The sequence below is a fragment of the Chenopodium album genome, chromosome 20 (genome assembly GCF_948465745.1).
Source record: "Chenopodium album chromosome 20, dcCheAlbu1.1, whole genome shotgun sequence".
In the NCBI taxonomy this organism is placed as follows: Eukaryota; Viridiplantae; Streptophyta; class Magnoliopsida; order Caryophyllales; family Amaranthaceae; genus Chenopodium; species Chenopodium album.
Window position 1 is genome coordinate 14,238,404 of NC_137853.1, and position 20,283 is coordinate 14,258,686.

Below are 20,283 nucleotides of genomic sequence, written 5' to 3' on the forward strand. Positions count from 1 at the left end.
GCAAGAAATCAGACAAGCAACAACAAAACTACAGAAGAGATAGAAACCAAAGGGGGTTTCATAAAATGCTAAACCTTATAACATGTTTCCCTTTCTGTAAGAAAATAATTCTAGCCTCCTAAAACTTCAGGGCGAATACTAGTGCACTACAAAAAACTACAGAGTTGAATTATAAAGCTCTAAGATAAAGATTCAGAAACAGATATGCTAATAACATCCAACATATTTGTTCTGCACTATCCAAGCTCCAAGAGGCTAACATATAAAGATCAAGGCATTTTCACGTTTCATGAAGACTTCTAGCGAACCCATAACACATAAGTTTTGTGTGTCCTATTCCTATCACTCCCCTCAGTTCAAACTATCCTATACACAATTGCCCCTTCAGAATATTTCTTCAAAGTTCAAACAAGGGGCTTTTTTAAAAACAACTAGAAGCTACCTGCAGATAGCATATTAGCTATTCTTAAAAGCAACATGTTTTCAATTTCATAAAGGAAGTGGAGCACTTTCAGGGGTTGTCCAACTACGAGGGTGACGTAGTAGAGATGCTACAGCACCTCACCCACACCTGTCTGTAACTGACCGAAAGAATCCATCAATTTAGTGTGGCTCCCTCATATAAAGATCAATTGTCCACAAACATGTGGAATGGCAGAATAGCTATAAATGAAAAGATGCAAAACCTTTGGAATACACTCTGCCCAACATTGTCAAGAATTTCCTTCAGCTTTTCCAAGACCATATCCAAGTGAGAAGCTGCAACCTGAAGGACATTCTCGATTAAGAAGATATAGATATAAAACAGCAGATATGCCGGAAAAATAAGCAAACCACCGAAAAGGAGACTATATGGCATACCAATCCCATGCCCTTTGCTAAGCCAAGCCTATTGGTAGGAACTGCTATATTAGCCTGTCTGTACATCAAGTCAATCTTATCATGAACATAACTTTTGTCATCGACTTTCTGAAGCAGCATACCAAGGCATCTGGATAAGAAGAAAAAACAAAAAAAAGGAACTTCCTAAGCATCCATTAGTTTAAAATACATAGGCACTCATTAATAGAAAATAAATGTGTATGTGTGTATACATTGGATTATTGGAACTTCCTAAAATCCTAAACCACACCTCTCATTTTTGCTAGTGGTAGACCCAAATTTTTGTGGAGAGTAAGTTGGTTATATTAGGCGTGTATTTGTTTGAATTTAATTTATACTACTAATGACATATAGTTATTTGCTAATGAATATATTTCTAGTTTTTAGAAAGTCAATTGTTAAAAATCGATCATTCATAAAAGAACGAGATTAAGTAAAATAATAAAAATAAAAAATAAAAGTACGAAGTGAATAAATTTACAACAATTTATACAAGTCATCAAAATACTGGTATGCAGCGAGGTACCTGCAAGATGTCACTAGCGCGTCCAAGCAACTTATTCAATAGAACCAACCATGACCACAAACACAGATCATGAACAAAATCTGTTACTGTATTAGGTTTTCCGCTCTCTGCTATGGAGAGAGAGAGATAGAGAGAGAGAGAGAGAGAGAGAGGCACTACCCTCTAAAAAGTTTTGCCAAACCCAAAAATTCAGTGTACATAATTGCTTCTAAATAAAATGATGTGCAGCATAATAACCAAAACTATGGACTGAATGGAGTATCAAGGGTCATAGGAAGGTTGTACTTATAAATTCAAATATCAATTTATTGAGCTTTCACAAAAATATACAAAACAGGTAAACTGGAGTCTGGAAAAATGCAAGATACCCATATCGGCCATATGACTGGTCACTAACAAATAAATCATCATAATTACATGTTACAACATCAATTAACTTGAGCAGATGGAGATGAGTTCAATTGATTATGCATATTGTACCTGTGAAGAAGTGCAGAATGCTCATCTTCAGGTGTATACAGCTCATACTGTTTGGCAAACACATCTCCGAGAGCAATTACCCAATCAGCATCCTGACCCACATCCAGAGATTCTGCAAGAAACTACCAAGTAAAAGAGGAGGTAAATATCAATGTGCAGAAACCAAATAAACGATTTTTATCTTGTGGATCGATGTACAGTTTGAGCAGAGAGGGACAGGAAATACGGATATACTTAGTTGGTGAGGGATCAACAGAAGCAATAATAGACTACTTGTAAGTTCACAAATAAGATAAGCCACGTGACCTGACAAAGTCCTCGCTATGGTCTCAATAGGAAACATTTTTTAAATGCTACAAGAATGACTAGAAGCACAAGCAAATTGATATTTCAATATCAAAGGAATCAGTACATCAGAAGACACATCATCATGGTCTTAGTCATGCTATGATTTTGAAAGCAAGCACTAATTCGAGATCAAAAGAAAGAACATCATAGGAGACCCATCATGATCCACTCATGAGCTCTTAATAACAAGATCTAACAGAAAATTAGTTGGATACATACAACACAGCTCAGTCAAAGTAAGTTAAATTCATGTTTTCATGAGTAATGAATTATTATGTATATAAAGTGGAAATAACAGTAGCATATATGACGCTGCTAATTTTCACTCACATTAACGATCATGTCATCCCAGGTTTCGTGGCAAGAAGGATCCAGCTTCAAGTCTTCTGTATCACTGACATATGCCTTCATTTTTGGAATCTACAGCTTACAAAAAGGACAAACAAGGTCAAAGATTGGAAATACAAGCAACTTGCAGCAAAAGCTGATAATTACAGAAAGATAACATAAGAATAAAAGCAAATAGATTCAACATGAATTTGACTCAGGAGTTCAATTGATTTCTTTTTCATAAAAATTGGTTTCTATCAGGTCCACTTATTCCCATTTTCACAAACTTTTTCATTAAAATAAACATATACCCCAACTAACTACTGTCAAACCTACGTTTTCATTAAAATAACTGATAATGAGAGGTGTTCGAACTAATGTAGGACAGACACGTTTAAAAATTATGTAAACAATAGACAAGAGGGAATACTCCATAGCACCCTATAACCACTTCCTTTTATCATTTAACCATACCTCATCTTGCCAAAACATACTGACATTCTTCGGATAGAGAGGGCCCAAGAAATTTAGCACCTGACCATAGAATACATGAAAAGAAAAATTTTAGTTATAGATTTCATATCTTCTTTTAGAAGGTGACTTAGTAAGCATCAAGATAGAAGTGTAAACTGGAGCTCAAAATAAAAAAATACAAAAATAATCAAAAAACAAAAAGTGCAACCCTATGCTTCCTACAGATCTTATATATCCATATTCCAACTGAAACCTGACAAGGTAAATATAGACCTCAAGATAAACTTTGTGTATTTGAGTGTCTGCATGAAAAAAGTAACCATAATCCCTGTACAACTGTATGCATATATGTATCTACAACTGTATGCATATATGTATGTGTGCACATTACATTCATTCATAAATGCATAGTTGCATACATTCATAATACATACATGCATAGTTGCATACAAGCATAAATGCACAAACAAATTGACAGACACACTTATGACTGTACACAACTACAGCTTCCATTGATTTCTGTTTCCATGATTTTGTTTTACATTTGGTCCATCACTCAATAACTACATCTTCCATTGAAAAATATTACTAATACTAGTCTATTAAACAACAACAAAATATTTGGGTGAGTCCAATATATCTGACATTAATAATCTAAAATCTGACATTAATAATCTAATGTCAGATATTAGATTATTTATGCCAGATATATTGGATAAACGGTAAGTCCGGCCTCACGCAAAATGTTTCCATTAAACAATGTTCCAAGGAAAGTCTATTGCCACACAAAACCCTTCATGTGGTAGCAACTGCCAGATCATCCATTTCACATTCTATGTTACAGCATAGAACCCACAAAAAAAATGAAAAAAAAAAAATAACAATAAAAATAAAAACTCAAAGTAAAGTATAAACTTGGGATCAGCTAGATTATAGTTATTGGTCTAAGCAATAATGTCACCTATTATTAATGCCTGCATACTTCATAGAGTGAATTATAATAAAGCGGATGTAAGGGGAAAAATGAAAGTCCATACAAGGTTTAAAAAACATGATATAAAGTGATGAACCTGTTTCTCCAACAGTCCAACATATGTAATCACTACAACATGGTATTAGATGTAATTAATCGAGGCATTGCTCGAGCCACACAACTGTAAAAAAGACAAGCATAGATGGTCCTTGCGCCCTTTTTGGTCCAGGCGACCAATTTTTTTTCAAATTTTTTTTGTTTTATTTATTTTTATTTTGTTTACTTAGAGTAACTCACTTCAAAAGAGGTGCAGCTAAGGTGCTGCGAAACTCCTACTATCCTGGTGCACCTTGAGCTTTTTTATACATTCACCCACATACTAGGTTTATTATATCTCAGAGTTTTGGATGTTCTCTCACACGTGAATTTTTTCCCCTCTGTAACATGACATAAATGTCCATTGAATATTTATTCATTCACTTTCCCAACTTTTTTAAAAAAAAATCTAACATCCTCAAAACAATTATCATCAGCCCAATTAACACTTTCGAATGATAACAAAACTTGTCAATCAGCTCAAAAATAATAATAATTAAAATAAAATAATATTGGAAACCTGAATAGTTGTCCATATCAAATCAAACCTAATTCAAAAATAAAGCCCAGCATTTAGAATCCTTACAGAGAGAATATGAGTTGCTTGCTGCTCCCTTGCCAGAGGATCATGCAAAAGTACAATCAAGCGACCAAAGAGCTCCTGATATTTAAAACCAAACATGACCATAGATAAGTACAGGTATATAATTTAAGTAAATCTTTACATCAAAGAAAAAGCTACCTCAGAACTTGGAATGTCAGTGCGAGCTTTACACTCACTCAGCATCATGCTGCCACTTCCAGATCTATGCCTGCACAATTCTGAAATGCATCTACAAACCTGACAAGCATAAATCGTTATTTAATCATTGAATTACATATGTAGCAAAATTCCATGCAGACAACCAGAATAGAAAAGCATAAGGAGGCAGATTTTAGGAAATGGGTATTTTTGACTTTGATATTTCTAGAAGCTTTTTAAATTATCAAAAATCTTGACCAATTAATTCAAAATTAGTACATCAACTTTCTTTGTCTGGATCCAATTGTGACCAGCCCAGAGTAAAAGATGTTCTGCTAGCTTGGTAAAGGAAGTTGAAGAGCATGTGGATTGTTGACTTGTACAAGATAATACTTTGACTAGTTTGTGGATACTTAGAAAGTTAAAACGCAAGAAATCAGTGGATTCTTGAATGAAAATATAAACTAACTTAAGCTTTTGAAAATATACTGTCTGAGGATCTTGTATAGTTGAAGTTAGGCCATTTGTCACGTGTATCAGTTGTCATTGATTTTGTAGATAAGACTATGCAAGATCAAATAAACAGAGCCATTGAAGACTTGTACAAGTCAACAATCCATTGGTTCTTTATCTTCCTTTTCCAGGCTGTAGATTCATTTAGACTTGTAGGTATCCTGAGGCAGTGTATGAAAAAAACGCATTGGGGAAAGCTCTCAAGGTTATCAGAAACAGATCGTATTAAGTTTGAATAAGTATAGAATGTTTGAGACTTTGACTGCAATATTTTTCGAAGTAATTATTAAGGAAAATAGATCAGCTTACAACACCTGATAATTAGTAAGCGATAAAAGAGAAATTGTGAGAAAGAACAAAACTGCAATAACAAAGATAAGAGATGGAAAAGGTTATAAAGGAGCTGGAAACCCCAAAAAAAAACAAAAATTACCGTAGAAACTGCACCAGTGTACGCCCGAGGAATGATCATCTTTAACAGAAAAGGCCACAATATGTGCTACAGAGGCATTATATAAAGTAGCAGCAGTTAAAAATTTTAATAATCAAGCAAGCACTAAAACTTGAATTACCAAAAAACAAAGAGAGAGAGAGAGAGAGAGGATTCAATATACCTCCATCTCAGGGATTGTGATTGTCAGCAGAAGTAAGCCTTTTTCACAGACTGATCTCAACTCTTTCATGCTGATCATCCCATTCTTCGCCTGACAAGCACCCACATTATAATTTTAGAATAAAAGTAAACTTTTTTCAAAGGCAATAGTACAAGCTAAAATTAAAGTACATCAAAAGAAGAATTCTCAGTATAGCTTTTGTCAAGTGAAGAAGTCTTCCACGTAGCAGCTAGTCCTATGCCATTGTGTTCTATTCCCTCGGCACATGAGCACATCAATGTTTGGTCTGAATTGAATTTAAGCTCAAATAGAAAGATGTGTTTGTGCCCTAGTGGGTGGATAGACAACCATATTAAACTATTGTATATTTTTATGTATTTTTAAGGGGTTGATTTTCATTTTTTTTTTTTTTTCTTTTCTTTAAGATATTAAATCTTGCTGGTTACCAATGAAAAGTATTGACTTGGGAGGGAAATAAAGGAAACGTGACACTGGCAATTTTGAAAATAATAGCTTAGTTTCCTTATTCTTTTTTTTCATTAATTCATTTTTTTTAAAGCTTTTATTTTTGTAAAAAAAAAAAAATTCCCGACACTTTATATGATACCCCATATCCAAAAATTAACAAGTCAAGATACTCTTTTGACCTAATCCTTATATCAGCTAAATTTTTGGAGTAGAATCTCAGTTCCTCCGATCCTTACTCAGATGTAACACCCATATCCGAGTCTTGGAAACATAAGATAGACAGTTTCATTAATTAAATTATTGAAGCTAGTTCCTTTGACAATATGGTGGTATGCAGGGGAAAGAAGATAGCATTTTAAGGCAGATTGTTCACCTGCAGCTTATAGAATTAAAGTGCGTTCTCTAGTAACTACCATGTGTTGCATTCAGGGAAGCACTTGTTTACCCTTAACCCTAGGAGTCTAAGTAGAATTTAGCATAACAGCCAGAGCTAATGACGGATGACTAGCAATTGTTCTAGACCTTCTTTTAGACATAAGTTAGTCCACCTTATTTCACAAACAATGGGGATATCAAGTACCAAGATCAACATATTAAATGGAATATACCAACATCTCAGGTGCAGAGACACCGTCTATAGCCAAATAGCAGGTCGGCAGATAGAGATTGAAACAAATAAATAAATTTAAATTGAAAGAATGTTTACTGGCTGATAGAAATAGAAACAAAAGAATAAATAAATGCGTGAGATGACAAGTAAGATTCCAATTACAAGACGTCAAGATGGTTGATTTAGGAAGATAGACATTGAAAAAATATGAATTTTTGTGGCAAAATTTTCTGGTACTGTTGAAAAGAAGAGAGACAAGATATAAAACTTTGGATGTTTGGTACCTTCTGTTCTTGCCCTATCATTATTGTCACTTTCTTAACATAGCAACTTCCCAAACAGATTCCTAGTCTCTTTACTTTCAAAGTGATTTCATATACTTTTTGACGAATTTCATTAAAATTTACTAGGTTTTTCTTTACATGTAAAACCAAATTAACGAAAATTTATAAAAAAATATTTTTTTAAACAAAGAGATTTAAAATTGTTGTTAATGTTGTTGGTAGATGATTGACAATGTGTTTTCATCGTTTAAAGTTATACAAAGTAAATAAATAAAATAGTGTATTAACAGTAGTATAGTTGGGTATTTACTTTCAAATCAATTCTAATCACTCAAATGCTATTTGATTTACTTTTAACAGACAAAATTGGTTCTCAATTCTCATTTAGACTTTCTCATCAGAATCCGATCCTACAAATTTATATAAATACAACAAGAGTTCTTGAACATGACTTCTCTCCAAGAAAATTTGGTTGAAGACCATAAAAATAAACCAGAATCAAACCTCATATCTTCTGTAAGTTAAAGTATGATAAGAGCTGCTTGAGGATAGCTGATGTTTCTCTTGGTCTGGAAGAGCACAATGACGTACTAGGTACTCCACAAATGACTCCCCTGAAGGACCAATCAAATAACAGTGTGAAGCCATTACCACAATTAGCTGCCATGAAAGACAATAATTAGTAAACAGAAAGTCTCCTATTGTTTTGTGAGATGATAGGTGCCATGTCATTAACAAACCTCTGAAAGTGCCTTCCTTACTCCTAGATTTTGTTCATCGAGCAGCAATTTTACTACATCAACAAGCATAGGCCTGCTATTATGCCAAGCCTCGGACAATCTGTATAGCACATATGTAGGAAAGTCATTTGGAGAACCAGATGTTTTCACAATTGTAGATTATATCCAGAAAAGTGACCTGGGCAATAGATGTTTCAAGACACAAAGTGCCCCAAAAGTCAAAGCTTCTTCCTTTAACCTGCATTTCTGATAACAATATATCATTAGCAGAAGCTACTGGAAATCATGAACTTCGTTGTTTAACTTACACCATAATTTATTATAATAACAATAGATAATGTCTTCCCTTCAATAGTCTTGTAAAAAAAATTGATTCTTTCTAATAAAGTGGAAGTCACTACTCACATTTAAAAGAAATACAAAAAGATCTTCAGGGTACACCATGCCAACGGTCAGAAAGCAACGTTGAACTTCATTGTATGTCTGATGCACCAAAAGAAACTTGTTAGCAATCTATATAGACCTAAGTATGATGATAAGATAACAGCTAGCTTAATAAAGCATGTAAAGGATAACAGAAAACAAGAGAGGTACATACAAAGGGAGATCATGGATTGTCGCATAGATTATTATATCAGCTTGAAAATTGTTAGTTGATAGCAGCAAACACAAACATGAAAACTAACAGACCATGATAATTTTAGCGAGAGAGGCAATAAAGAGATAATAAATATACTATTTCCGGTAGAAAAATGTTTTCTTCCCTTCTTTTTCTTTTTTTTTATTGGGTTGGGGGCCTGGGGGGTGGGGGAGATAACCCAGTTTCATTTGCCAAGAGCAAGCATAATTGGCTTGCACAGTAGAAAGACATTGAATACACCATAACACCAACACCTTTTTTAGACTCATTTAAGCACATCAATCATGTACCAAATTGTACTTTGGTTTTGACTTTTTTGAAGAAGAGATCCAAGGGCCACACTTTTCGAAGATAAGATGTTCTTAAAGCAGAACACAAAAAACACTAAAGATAAAAAAGAACTAAAAAAAAGTCCTGTTGCAGAAGCATTTTTTGCAATAATGTACATAAATACTGATCCCCCTACTCCAATATGTTTTCCTAATAAGAGAGTTAGTGGGGCTTAGTCCCTTCCTTTGGATCAAGATCAACTCCATATCATCAATCAGTGATGCCCCTTAATCATTTTGCTCATGGATATCTCTTACAAGGTCCATCAGCCCTTGAGTTTTGAAAGAGTAAATGTTCACCATCAGCACCTTTCCCGTCATAGAATTTCACCCCATTCCATCAGGTTCTCTAACAGCCTATTCTAGAATTACAAGTTGAGATGTTATCTGAATGGGCAGCTTGGTAAAACTCTAATAGGCATTCTGCCTTGGGCCAGAAAAGTCAAGTTACAAATTAACTTAGGCCCTATTCATTTCACTTTAAAAAAAACAATATTAAGTAAAATTAATTTCAATTTTGTAAAAATAATTTCAGTTAGTAAAAATAAGTTCAGTTCACCAAAAATAAGTTCAGCTTTAAAATAAATAATTTTAGTTCAGTAAAAATCAGTAACCATAAAAAAAGAAATATAATTTCACTTCAGTAAATATAATTTCAGTTTAGTAAAAATATTTTCAATTTAGTAAAAGTAATTTCAGTTCAGTCAAATTAATTTCACATCAGCAAAAATTATCTCAATTCAGTAAAAATAATTTTAGTTCAGCAAAAATAAAATAAAGTGAAGTGAACAAGGCCTTATTGGAGTCAAGGAAATACTCATTAAACCCGTCACCTTTGAGTACAATATCTCACACATCTTCCCACACAATGTCTTCAACATGTGAGGGTTAAGGAAAAAGGATTACTTTGAAATAACATATTCCATTTACTTTTGCCTCAATGCATTTTTAATTGATCCACTTGCTACAGTCCAATGTCAACAAAAAAATTAAAGACGATGCATGCAGCATGTATCAAAAGTCAGGCTTTATGCAAAATCACAAGTAAAAAACTAAATCATTGGTTGCAAAGAATCTTTTATGAACAACTAATTAAAACACAATTAAAGAAGGTTATTCTATATAGCTTAGGAAAACCCTATACCCAAGAAAAAAACAACCCTCCCGACGACCACCAAATAATAAAAAAATAAAAAGATGATACACAGAATTAAACAAATGTACTCTCACAAAGTACACAAACTCATCCATGTAGAATGACAGAGCAATATCATAGATTATACAGGAGAATGGAGAGAAAGGGAAGAACCTTCAACCCAATAGAAAATTTTGGCTGATCTTTGACGTCATTGTTCATGAGCACTACTGGAAGAAGAGTGGACAGGACAACGATAAGTTCCTGCAGACATGAAATTGATTGTCGGACAGAAGATAGATATTATATAACTGAATTAGGTAATGTACAGGTACCCAGCTACTGTAGGTGCATACCAAAAAAATAAATATAATTACAACTAAAAATATTTAATATTTCTGTAATCCAGTTTCTTTCCATTCTAGCCAGATTTCAATGACCTTATCAACAGCCAAATGATTAGATTGGTACAAATAAATGATCCCTAGCAATAATTTGCGGAAAATATAAAACAAAAGAACTCCAGCAACAATTTGATAGGAAAAAAAAAACTTCACCCCTGAAAAAATTTGGTTTTTTAGAGAGAAAAAATAAAAAAAAACTCAGGCTTGGGCAAAAATCTGCACAAAATTAGTCATAGAGAAAAGTCTATTGTGGGATGGCGGGACTGTTAGTTATAGATGGGGCCATGACAGCCTTAGCACAAATCCGCACAAAATTGACACAAAACTAGTATGTAGCACGTAATTCATGAGCTATATATCGACTTAATCAAAAAAACTAATTAAACACCCAACAAAGTCATTGAATACAGTGATGTCATACAGGTTATGTAAGGTTAGGTTTTGATTAGGTTACTTTTGAGTCAAATCCACTTTCCTTTTTGGACTGCCTTATAGTAACACCCACCTAGGAGAACATGAGAGCACTAGTAGATATCCCTTCTATGGTGATCCTACCTAAAATGCCCCTAATAGGTTGAGGTATCAACCCCCTAAGGAAAGCACTCAACTTCCAATATAGGAAAGCCATAGGCACTTTCTACTATCCTTCAAAGAGCTTGCATCTGCAGACACAATTAAAGACCTTGCGTCCGCAGGCACAACACGATACCAATATAGGCCCTGATATCATCTATAAGGTGTACACAAGCCCACTAGGGTCTCTACTAAATTAGTCTTTAATATCCTAAACTTCCATCGTTGGAGAGCTATAGACACTTTTTCTGCTTAGATGAACATGAACCCACTAGTAGATATTGTCCTTTTTGAGCTAGGCCGGCAAAATTTTGTTTTGTTGACCCAAAAAGCCTCGGCTAGGTTAAGGTATTAGCCCCCACATAAGGAAGAATTTGTTTTACTCAACTTCCGATGTAGGACAAACCTTCTTCCCTCCTTTAAAAAGCATGTGTCTTGAATGCACAACAAGACACCGAAATGAGTCATACCAAAAAGCTTTAGGGGCAGCAAACTCTGAAACGCCTTGTGCCTTGAGCCTTTTTATACATTAGTCATACCATTTGTAAGTTGTAACACACCCCAAGTGTACATGAGCCCACTTATTTTCCTAGAGAGAACAATATCTACTAGTGCGCTCATGCAAACCTCGAGTGTTACACTCAGTTCCATTTTGTTTGTCCCAGTTATCTTTTTGCACAGTTTTCGTGAATTACGTGTTATCAGAATTTATTAAATTTAATACTTCTTTCGTTTTTTTAATTTATGAGTGCTCTGGATTGAGAAAAATATAGTGTTGAATAGCGGGGTGTGGAGGGAAAAAAAAATTCATGTCAACGTCATGTCGTGAATATATATACTTTCTATATTAATTTTCGCATTTAATTTTATCTTTAGCCCACTAATGTTTTATGAACTGTATTGTTTTCCTTTGCTAAAGTTTTCTCAAACCTTTATGTCTTCTACTTCAACGTCTTAACCACTCTTTTAAAACTTTCTTGAATTTTATTCTTGGTTCTCTTTTAAATTTCCCTTATTTTTTCTTAAATGCTCTTTCGTTTACTCACTTTACTCACCTTCTATCAAACTCTTTGAAATGATGATTATATTATGCCCTTTTCTTTATATCGTACGATTCCTTATGACGATTCATGTTAGCCGATCCCAAATCATTTTGGGACTAAGGCTTTGTTGTTGTTGTTGTTGTTATTGTTGATGTTGTTTTCTTTTGACTTATCTATTTTTTTTTTTTTGAATTATTTTTTTTAATTTAACCACTTATAAATTACTATTTTTATAAATCATTTATACTTTCACAAACAATACTTTTTGTATGCTATTTTAAACTTTTAGGCAAATGTGTAAAATAACAAGATCCCACATTAAATAGAATACCTTTTTTATGTATAAAAATAGTAAATTACTTATCTTTCTTGTGGAATAATGTTTTTTGTCCAAAGTGTGAAAATTCTAAAATTTCATTAACTTGCCCACCCATCATCCTTCTTGCTCCCATGAGGCCATGACTCCCATCCTCACCTTTGGATGCCCCTCTCTCTTTCTTTCTTATCATTAGGTAACGATTCCACAACAATGAACCAACATTCATGGGAAACCAACAGCAGCAATAACCCAAAACAACACTACTTATGCGGTTGCTCTATGATATAACATCAGTGACTCATTTATCACCCCACTGGCCACCACCACACATCTCCAGCCATCAATCAACCTTGACCACAGAGTGTTTCACCCTTTAGTCATGGCATTTATTTTCTTTCGAAAATAAAAGAAATGTATGACTTCCATCAAAAATTTAAATTCCATCAACTATGTTGAATAAGCTATAATGAAATTCTTGATTATTGAAATTCAACTCATTAAGATCTTGAATTTGTCAACATTTTCTTGATTCAATTGGTAGTGTTCAAGTTTTCAATTCTGAACCTTTAATATTGATTGACCAATCAATCAAAGCCATAATTCCATAAGTTGGGGTCGGCTACATGAACCGTTAATACTAATGACTGATGAAATTCAATTTAGGAAAAATCCAAATTTAGCTCAATTCAAGAATCAAGCCCAACCGAAAGCGTTATTTTTTTAGCTTAAGCTAAGCTTGGATACTTAAATATGAAGTATTCTATATATCTTTGGAATTATCTTTAAATAAAGAGCTAGTCACTCACGTGATAATATAAAGTTATGATTACTATATCAAAGCAATCACAAATATACAGTTATGTAACACTTTATAAAGGCTATTTCAAACTCATAACATTCCTCATTCACAATCAAGACATATTTTGTATCCGTCAGATAATCGACTTGTGTTATTGAAGTGTTAGACAATTCCCATAATATAACTAGAAGCTAGCTTTCGAAACTTTAATCAACAAAGCATGGAAACACCTGTCAGGCTTCATTTTAGTTTTCTGCAAACAGGAATAAGCACAAGGAAGAAATTCCTAGTAAACTTCCACATGGTATAAAAGTACATCAGCAGTTCAACAATTTAGCGGCTGGCAGAACATGTGAAATATGTGATACCATTCTTGCACATCTTTCAACCCATGAAACACCCTAAATAAACTGGATCAACAAAAATAAGTAATAGAAAACCCAGATTCATTGATGACATAGTTATAGTTTCAAATTGTGCTTATATGACATGATAATTCTAGACGTACTCAGTTGGCAAAAGGTTTTTTTCCCAATTCTTTTGAGCATTTCCTCTTTGTATACTAGAGATTTTCCATTACTGTTTCGGTGGTGTGCATTACGCAGTCATTTAATTGATAAACATACAAAATGGGAACCGAAGTAGTTTTCTAAACATAGAATGTGCAGGCCTCACCTCGAATTCAAGTAACGGAGGGCCAGTCTCCGACAATAAAGACGCATAGAGGAGATGATGGAGACTACATGTAGTAACATAAGCAACATCCTGATCTTTCTTGTACCTGGTAAACACATGAACCACGAGAATAGAGACAAATCATAATTAATAATGGTTTCTAACCCCTTGTGAAATAGCCTAAGCTTTCCAGTCAACCTATTTCCCCACACATATAGAAGGCATTACAGGTTTGTCAAACAAATTGCCAATTATCATGACATAATCAATTCAGAAATGGAAAAAAAAAATATTAATTAAAAAAAAATAATTAAAAAAACAAAAAATTTAAAATCTAAAACTTCACCAGTATCACCACAGCACTATATGAAGCCAGAAATATGAAGATCAACTGCATGACCAGCAGAATCACTTACACCAGTTGGATTATTCAACATATATAAAGTAAACACAGCACTTACAGGTCCAACACTGTTGGGATAAGTCGAGGTAAGGCTGTTTTAAGTTGTGGTCTAGTGATCAAACCAACCATCTGACCTAGAGCTTCCACAGTTGACATTCGTACCTAAAGAAAGAGTCATAAGTTTTGATTAAAAAAAATATTAAATGTTAAAAAATATTTCAATTAAAAAAATGCCAATGTTTTACTCATTCTGCACCAAAGAAAACCAATCACATGTTGGCATGATGACCATTTTGTTTGTTTCTTTCTTTGTGTGTGTGTGTGTGTGTATGTGTGTGTGTTGAGAGACTTTAGCCGTCAAGAAGTTGAAACTATGTGTACTAGAAGAAAGTGGACAATTTCTTCAATTAAGAGAAAGTACTCCCCCTGCCCCCACCCCCACCTCCCTCTGCTTGGAGGTTTCAAAAGATTACAACAGCAGTCAAAAGCCAACAGAAAGGCTGATGGAAGACCTGGTTCAGAATTTAATTGTGGGATGGAGTTTTTGCAACCCCGACGACAAATTTTAAAGAGATTCTTACTTTAATATTAAATGTGGAAACCAAGAACTCGATAGGGATTTTTTTTTTTTTTTTTTTTTTCCTCCATCAACACATAATTCATGCAAAGGTTTATCATTTCTAACTAATCCGAAACATAAGAATTAAAAATCCTGAAGATCAGTCAAATCAACTTAAAACCTAAAGTTATCAAATTATCATTTATACATAGAAATCAAACTCATTACTCCCTCTATGCCACTGATTCACTGAAGATGTCCACAAAAAATTTCAGAATTTACAATGTTGCTAGTCACAAATGCAAAGGCGGACAACTTAAGTGGGATGAAGGGAGTATTAGTTAAGAGAAGAAGAATGAGTAAGAGTTCAAGAATAAGCCCAGAAACCTTCAAGTCCCTCGAAGATGCCCAAACTCTTAAGAAAAGTTCGAAGGCTGAGTTCAAGAATGACCTGCACTACACAAGAACAGCTCATCAATCAGATAATATCATATAGAGTACAACTGGTGAATGAACAATTTGATCTTACATGACATCTGCGTCAAGCACTTCAAAAGAGGGAAACTCAATGTTGTATTGTGATATAGCCTGACACCAACACTTGAAGGCTGGATACACAGCATAAAATTAAATCAGTGTCTCGGAACCACATGTTTGAATGTCCTAATGCAGCAAACAAATACAGAAAATAGAACGTCAAGGAAATAACCACATGTTCCTTGCTTTTCAGCTTTTATGTTAGGCTAGGTTTTCAGGCAAAGAGAATCATAGATGAACCATAAGAATGTTTAAAGATCAAGAGTCTAATGGAGTAGTTGATAGATCAAATCACTCTATTGTAATGATTCTTGAACCCCAACGCATGATGAGCAAAGTTACATTTCTACTACCACTATTTCATATTATGTGCAACATTTACTGAAAATGGATGCTACACATTATGTGCAACAACTGTTTTCTTTCCTTTTTAAGTTGTCATTTATCTCTCTCTCTCTCTCTTCATCACATGCTTCTGTACCTCTCTCTCTCCATTTAGCACTCACACATACAAAATTTTCCTAGGAGTCTGTGTCAAGGCCTTTGTTGCACATAAATACAAAAAAAATTGATAATCTTGATTGCTACATTTGCTTTCTTGAATGCCTAAATCCTATAAATGGGGTCGGCTACATAAACCATTTCTCAGGTACAACTCCCAATCTTGATTGCTACATTTTTTTTTTTTTTACCAAAAAAAGCTTGGTTGCTCTATTATAAAAGAGGGTCATGTATAACCATTTATGACAAAATCACTCACGGTTCGAGTAATTAAACCCCTATCTATAATTGTTTGTTGCATTTTTTGTTTTAGGAGTCATAATTCAACTTTGATCGCGAATTCCTATTGATATATAGGAAAAAGCATAGTCATGTAGGATCTTGTTAAAATCGTTTAAGCAAATACTTTCAATATATCAACTTTATATAATTTCTACTAACACACAATTAAGGATATGAATGACCATTGCTTAATTAAAATAACATAGGTCTTCACAAAATGAACAAATTTCTTTATCAAATATTATACTATTCAGCCTTAGAATTTAATAGGTATTCAATTTTGTTTCTCTATATCTCCTCTTACAGACCTGTGTTCTTTGCTCAAACATAGTCATTCTCTCTCCTAAAATAGAATTCAATTCATTGAAACTTTAAGCTCAAACACTTAAGTTTGCCCAAGTTGGGTTTAAAGCCCCCCACCCTACCCAAACTTCTCATGCATAACCTGGAAAACACAAATACTACAACACAATCTTTAACTAAGTCTACCTCACATATATTATATTCACCAAGAAAAACAATTCCGGACAAAATTTGGACGCCGTAACCTTTCTTGCTTACATGATGTAGCTATATCAGAAATCCAGTATATGTTGACACACATATGAAACAATGGAAGGTGGAACTGTAAAGCCCAAGCATCACAGATCCAACACAAATTCTAATGAGGGTTCTCCATGATTTAGCAGCCTCATTAAGAAAGTAAAAACAGACCATTAAGGAGTAATAGCTGTTTACCAAAATAATAACAATAAGAATAACAATAACAATAACAATAACAATAACAACAACAATAACAATAACAATAATAATACTAATAGTAATAGTAATAATAATAATAATAATAATAATAATAAGATGGACAGTTCATCACCAAAACAGAGCTTGGACAATACCATTGGCAAATATTGATCGATGAATGTCTCTTACACTACCAAGAATGGGAAGAACTCGTGAAAGTACAGCTTTCAAGCGCGGTGTGAACAGCAAAGCTTGAATTTCATAAAAAAGAAAAATGCATTAGCTTTGAGTTAGCTAACATATCCAGAGAACCATTATAAAATTTGCTTATCAAAAATGCCAAAAAGAAAATAAGAATGACCAACCATCAGCAGCTGCAAAATCAGCAAGTATCTGAACCATAGCAGGTAAAGCTGAGCTAGCTCCGGATAGATGAGCATATATTTCCTCCATCATCTGCCAAACAAAATTCAAAAAAATAAAAAGTAAGAAACATCCAAGAAATGGTAAGGTACAAATGGCTTGTGCAAATGTTTGAGATGTGCAAATGGCTTGTGCAATTATTTCAGATTGTTACACATTCTCAAACCTTCCTTATCCAACCCCCTTTATTAAATTTTGTAAGTTTACATTTTATGCCAAAACTTCAATATATAGCTAATAAACATGATAACAAGTCATCATGTGACCGAGCCATCCAAATCAAGAGACTTACCAAATCAGGAAAATGTGAACCTATTGAAACAAGCAACCCTGAAGCAGCCTTCTGCCAGTCCGTATTGAGTTCCTGAAACAAATAATTTCCCAGTGAATCTGTCAATTTGAAGTCGCACACATATGACATGCACATAGAAACAAAAACTAAGAGGTAAACAATATTGATAAAAATAAATAAATGAATAAATAAAAAGCTGTGAGAATATTCTTTCAAATTATCACAAATTGCACAGTATTCTCCACATCCTACTTTTTTTTAACCAAAAGGTCCAACACAAATTGACATCTAACAAAAAAATTCAATGATCAAATAATACTAGCACACAGATCACTTCATAAAGTTTAAAATTCTACGTGGTCACCCACAAAGGATTTAATTAGCCAAAGTACAGGACTTGAGAATACCACTCCAAGAATCTTCCAAGCCTCAGTTTGACAGTATCAAACTTCATACCATGAAATTTTGAATAGCTCTACTTAAATGACAGATAAATTTAAACAGCAAACACGCCATAACTTCATAGTATGTATGGAAAGATCGGGAAGAAAATGGTTAAGGACTTTCAAAGCCTGAATTTCCCCTCCATATATTTTGATCTGCCAAAGGATTTGGCTTACTACAAGCCTAGGAAACCGGACCCCTTCCCCTCTCATTTTTCTCCTCTTCTTTTATATTCCCTTCCTTCCAACCATATCCATATAAAGGGAATACCGAAATGCATTCATCACTCTCCAACTCTTCATACATCATCAAACACACGGTAAAAGCAACTCAGTGCAAAACCCCTCACCGGCTGTACCTAACACATAAGCTTGCATTATCTTCAAAAACTTCAAGAGACTTTAGCTATTCTTGTCCGATTTCGAATTTGCACGTCTTGTAGACCATACAAAAAAAGCCTTTAAACTTATAGTTTCAAACTTCTTCATAAAGTCATAGCTATCAAGCAGCTAATGAAGTAGATTTTCTCTCTTCGCCTAGATTTTCTCTCTTCGCCTTAACGCAAGAAATCCTTAAAGCTAAAAAAAACACCTCCAAATTAACGAAAATAAAAATCATCCAATACTAAGCAATCTCATAACTGAAAACCCACTCTTGGTGGCAATTCGTAGAATTTCAACAAATCTACAACATTTCCAATGATCAAAATGAAATAATCAGCACTCAAGTATTCACACACACTACAGTTGTAGTACATTTAGCTACAAATAGATTTATAACACGAAATCAATTACACTAATCAATTGCAAAATGACTGAAGAATTACAAAAGAATTGAAAACTTCTCAATGATCAGCTAACCTTAGATGAGATCATTTCCGAAGTCGCAATCTTCAAAAGCTTCGACATATAAGTATGATCAGCATCTTCTTTATTAAGAGCATTAACACCAAATGCCATCACTTGGAATAATCCAGCCATATTACCAAATTTCTGCACAAAACAATCAATTATACACTCAAATTCAACCGAAATTGGCCAAAATCACGGCAATTGTTCAACATTTTGTGCTAAATTCTACCCGACGACCGCCACGCGATACAGCGGCGCAACAATCGAGCACCAGAAGAGGATTCCTGCAAGCAACGAGAGATATAATTGAGCAAAATTGCAGCATAGAACTAAAGAGTTGAATAAAATTGAGGAGAGAGAAAGTAGTACAGTGCAGCAATGTCTTTGAGAGAAGCCATGGAAGCTTCTCGAACAATCGAAGAATCATCCGCAAGAGAAGCTACTAGAACCTGTACAGCTTCTGGAGAAAAAAATGCAGAAATTCAAACAAAATTGGAGAAATTGATCAGTAAATTGAGAATTTAGGATTGAAATTGGAAGAACAAAGTGATTGAAATTGGGGGAAAATGGAGGAAGATTACCAGGAGCAGGAATTGAGGTGACGGAGATTGAAGAAGCCATTGAAATGGAGGAGAGAGAAAGAGGTGGAAGACGAACAAGGCTTTTTTGAGTTGGCGTGTGTTTGTGTAGATGTTTATAGTTACTGGGATTTTGGAGCATATGCTATTTCAGAAATTCCTTAAATTTTAGTCATTGTATGTATCTACCTGGCATGACCGTCAAAGGACAACATTGCCAACCAAAACATGAAGTTACATACGGACTATAACGGTGCTAACTGAGTAGAGCAACTCGAACTCAACTCGGTCAAAATTCAATTAAATTTGACTTGAGTTGTCTCGTGCTCGTTCGAATCAGCTCGAAATTCAATATGTGTACTAAAAATTTAACATTTTTCTTTTCTTTTATCACTAAAATCGAAGATTTACCTTGACACTTAATAAATTTAATTTACGGATTAATACTTTTAGTGTGAATATATAAGTTATATAAAAGAAGAAAATGTAATCAACAAATGTTTGAAAATAACCCCTAAAACCTCTTAAGACCATTTTTTGGCATGGAAACCGATGAAATTTTTTTACAGCGTTAGATTTAACGATTTTGGTGGTTAAATCCAATTTTCATGTATTAGGGGTGTTTATTTACAATTTAACCTAATTTGAATGATTAGTAAATTTTGGTCAAAATCA

General features: G+C 33.9%; 1 protein-coding gene across 2 annotated transcripts in view; it reads right to left on the reverse strand.

The window, feature by feature from the left end:
• The window catches only part of LOC145597464 (protein SHOOT GRAVITROPISM 6-like), a 38,821-nt gene extending 19,093 nt beyond the window's left edge, over window positions 1–19,728 (reverse strand). Inside the window, exons 1-25 of one of the 2 annotated variants that reach the window (XM_081653641.1) lie at window positions 19,612–19,728; window positions 19,400–19,490; window positions 19,260–19,314; window positions 19,040–19,171; window positions 17,736–17,807; window positions 17,386–17,476; window positions 17,176–17,271; window positions 15,489–15,567; window positions 15,347–15,410; window positions 14,459–14,562; window positions 13,998–14,103; window positions 10,359–10,448; window positions 8,486–8,563; window positions 8,259–8,326; window positions 8,081–8,180; window positions 7,845–8,000; window positions 5,979–6,068; window positions 5,798–5,863; window positions 4,852–4,950; window positions 4,696–4,770; window positions 3,041–3,100; window positions 2,567–2,656; window positions 1,889–2,010; window positions 862–991; window positions 687–766 (exon numbers count right to left, since the gene is read on the reverse strand). In XM_081653641.1, coding sequence (XP_081509767.1) covers window positions 687–766; window positions 862–991; window positions 1,889–2,010; window positions 2,567–2,656; window positions 3,041–3,100; window positions 4,696–4,770; window positions 4,852–4,950; window positions 5,798–5,863; window positions 5,979–6,068; window positions 7,845–8,000; window positions 8,081–8,180; window positions 8,259–8,326; window positions 8,486–8,563; window positions 10,359–10,448; window positions 13,998–14,103; window positions 14,459–14,562; window positions 15,347–15,410; window positions 15,489–15,567; window positions 17,176–17,271; window positions 17,386–17,476; window positions 17,736–17,807; window positions 19,040–19,171; window positions 19,260–19,314; window positions 19,400–19,490; window positions 19,612–19,651 — 2,234 coding nt within the window. In that variant the 5' untranslated portion in view covers window positions 19,652–19,728. Of the gene's footprint in view, window positions 1–686; window positions 767–861; window positions 992–1,888; window positions 2,011–2,566; window positions 2,657–3,040; window positions 3,101–4,695; window positions 4,771–4,851; window positions 4,951–5,797; window positions 5,864–5,978; window positions 6,069–7,844; window positions 8,001–8,080; window positions 8,181–8,258; window positions 8,327–8,485; window positions 8,564–10,358; window positions 10,449–13,997; window positions 14,104–14,458; window positions 14,563–15,346; window positions 15,416–15,488; window positions 15,568–17,175; window positions 17,272–17,385; window positions 17,477–17,735; window positions 17,808–19,039; window positions 19,172–19,259; window positions 19,315–19,399; window positions 19,491–19,611 lie in introns of those variants that run through there. The other variant, XM_081653642.1, reaches the window with a different exon arrangement.
• Between the last annotated feature and the right edge of the window lie 555 nt (window positions 19,729–20,283).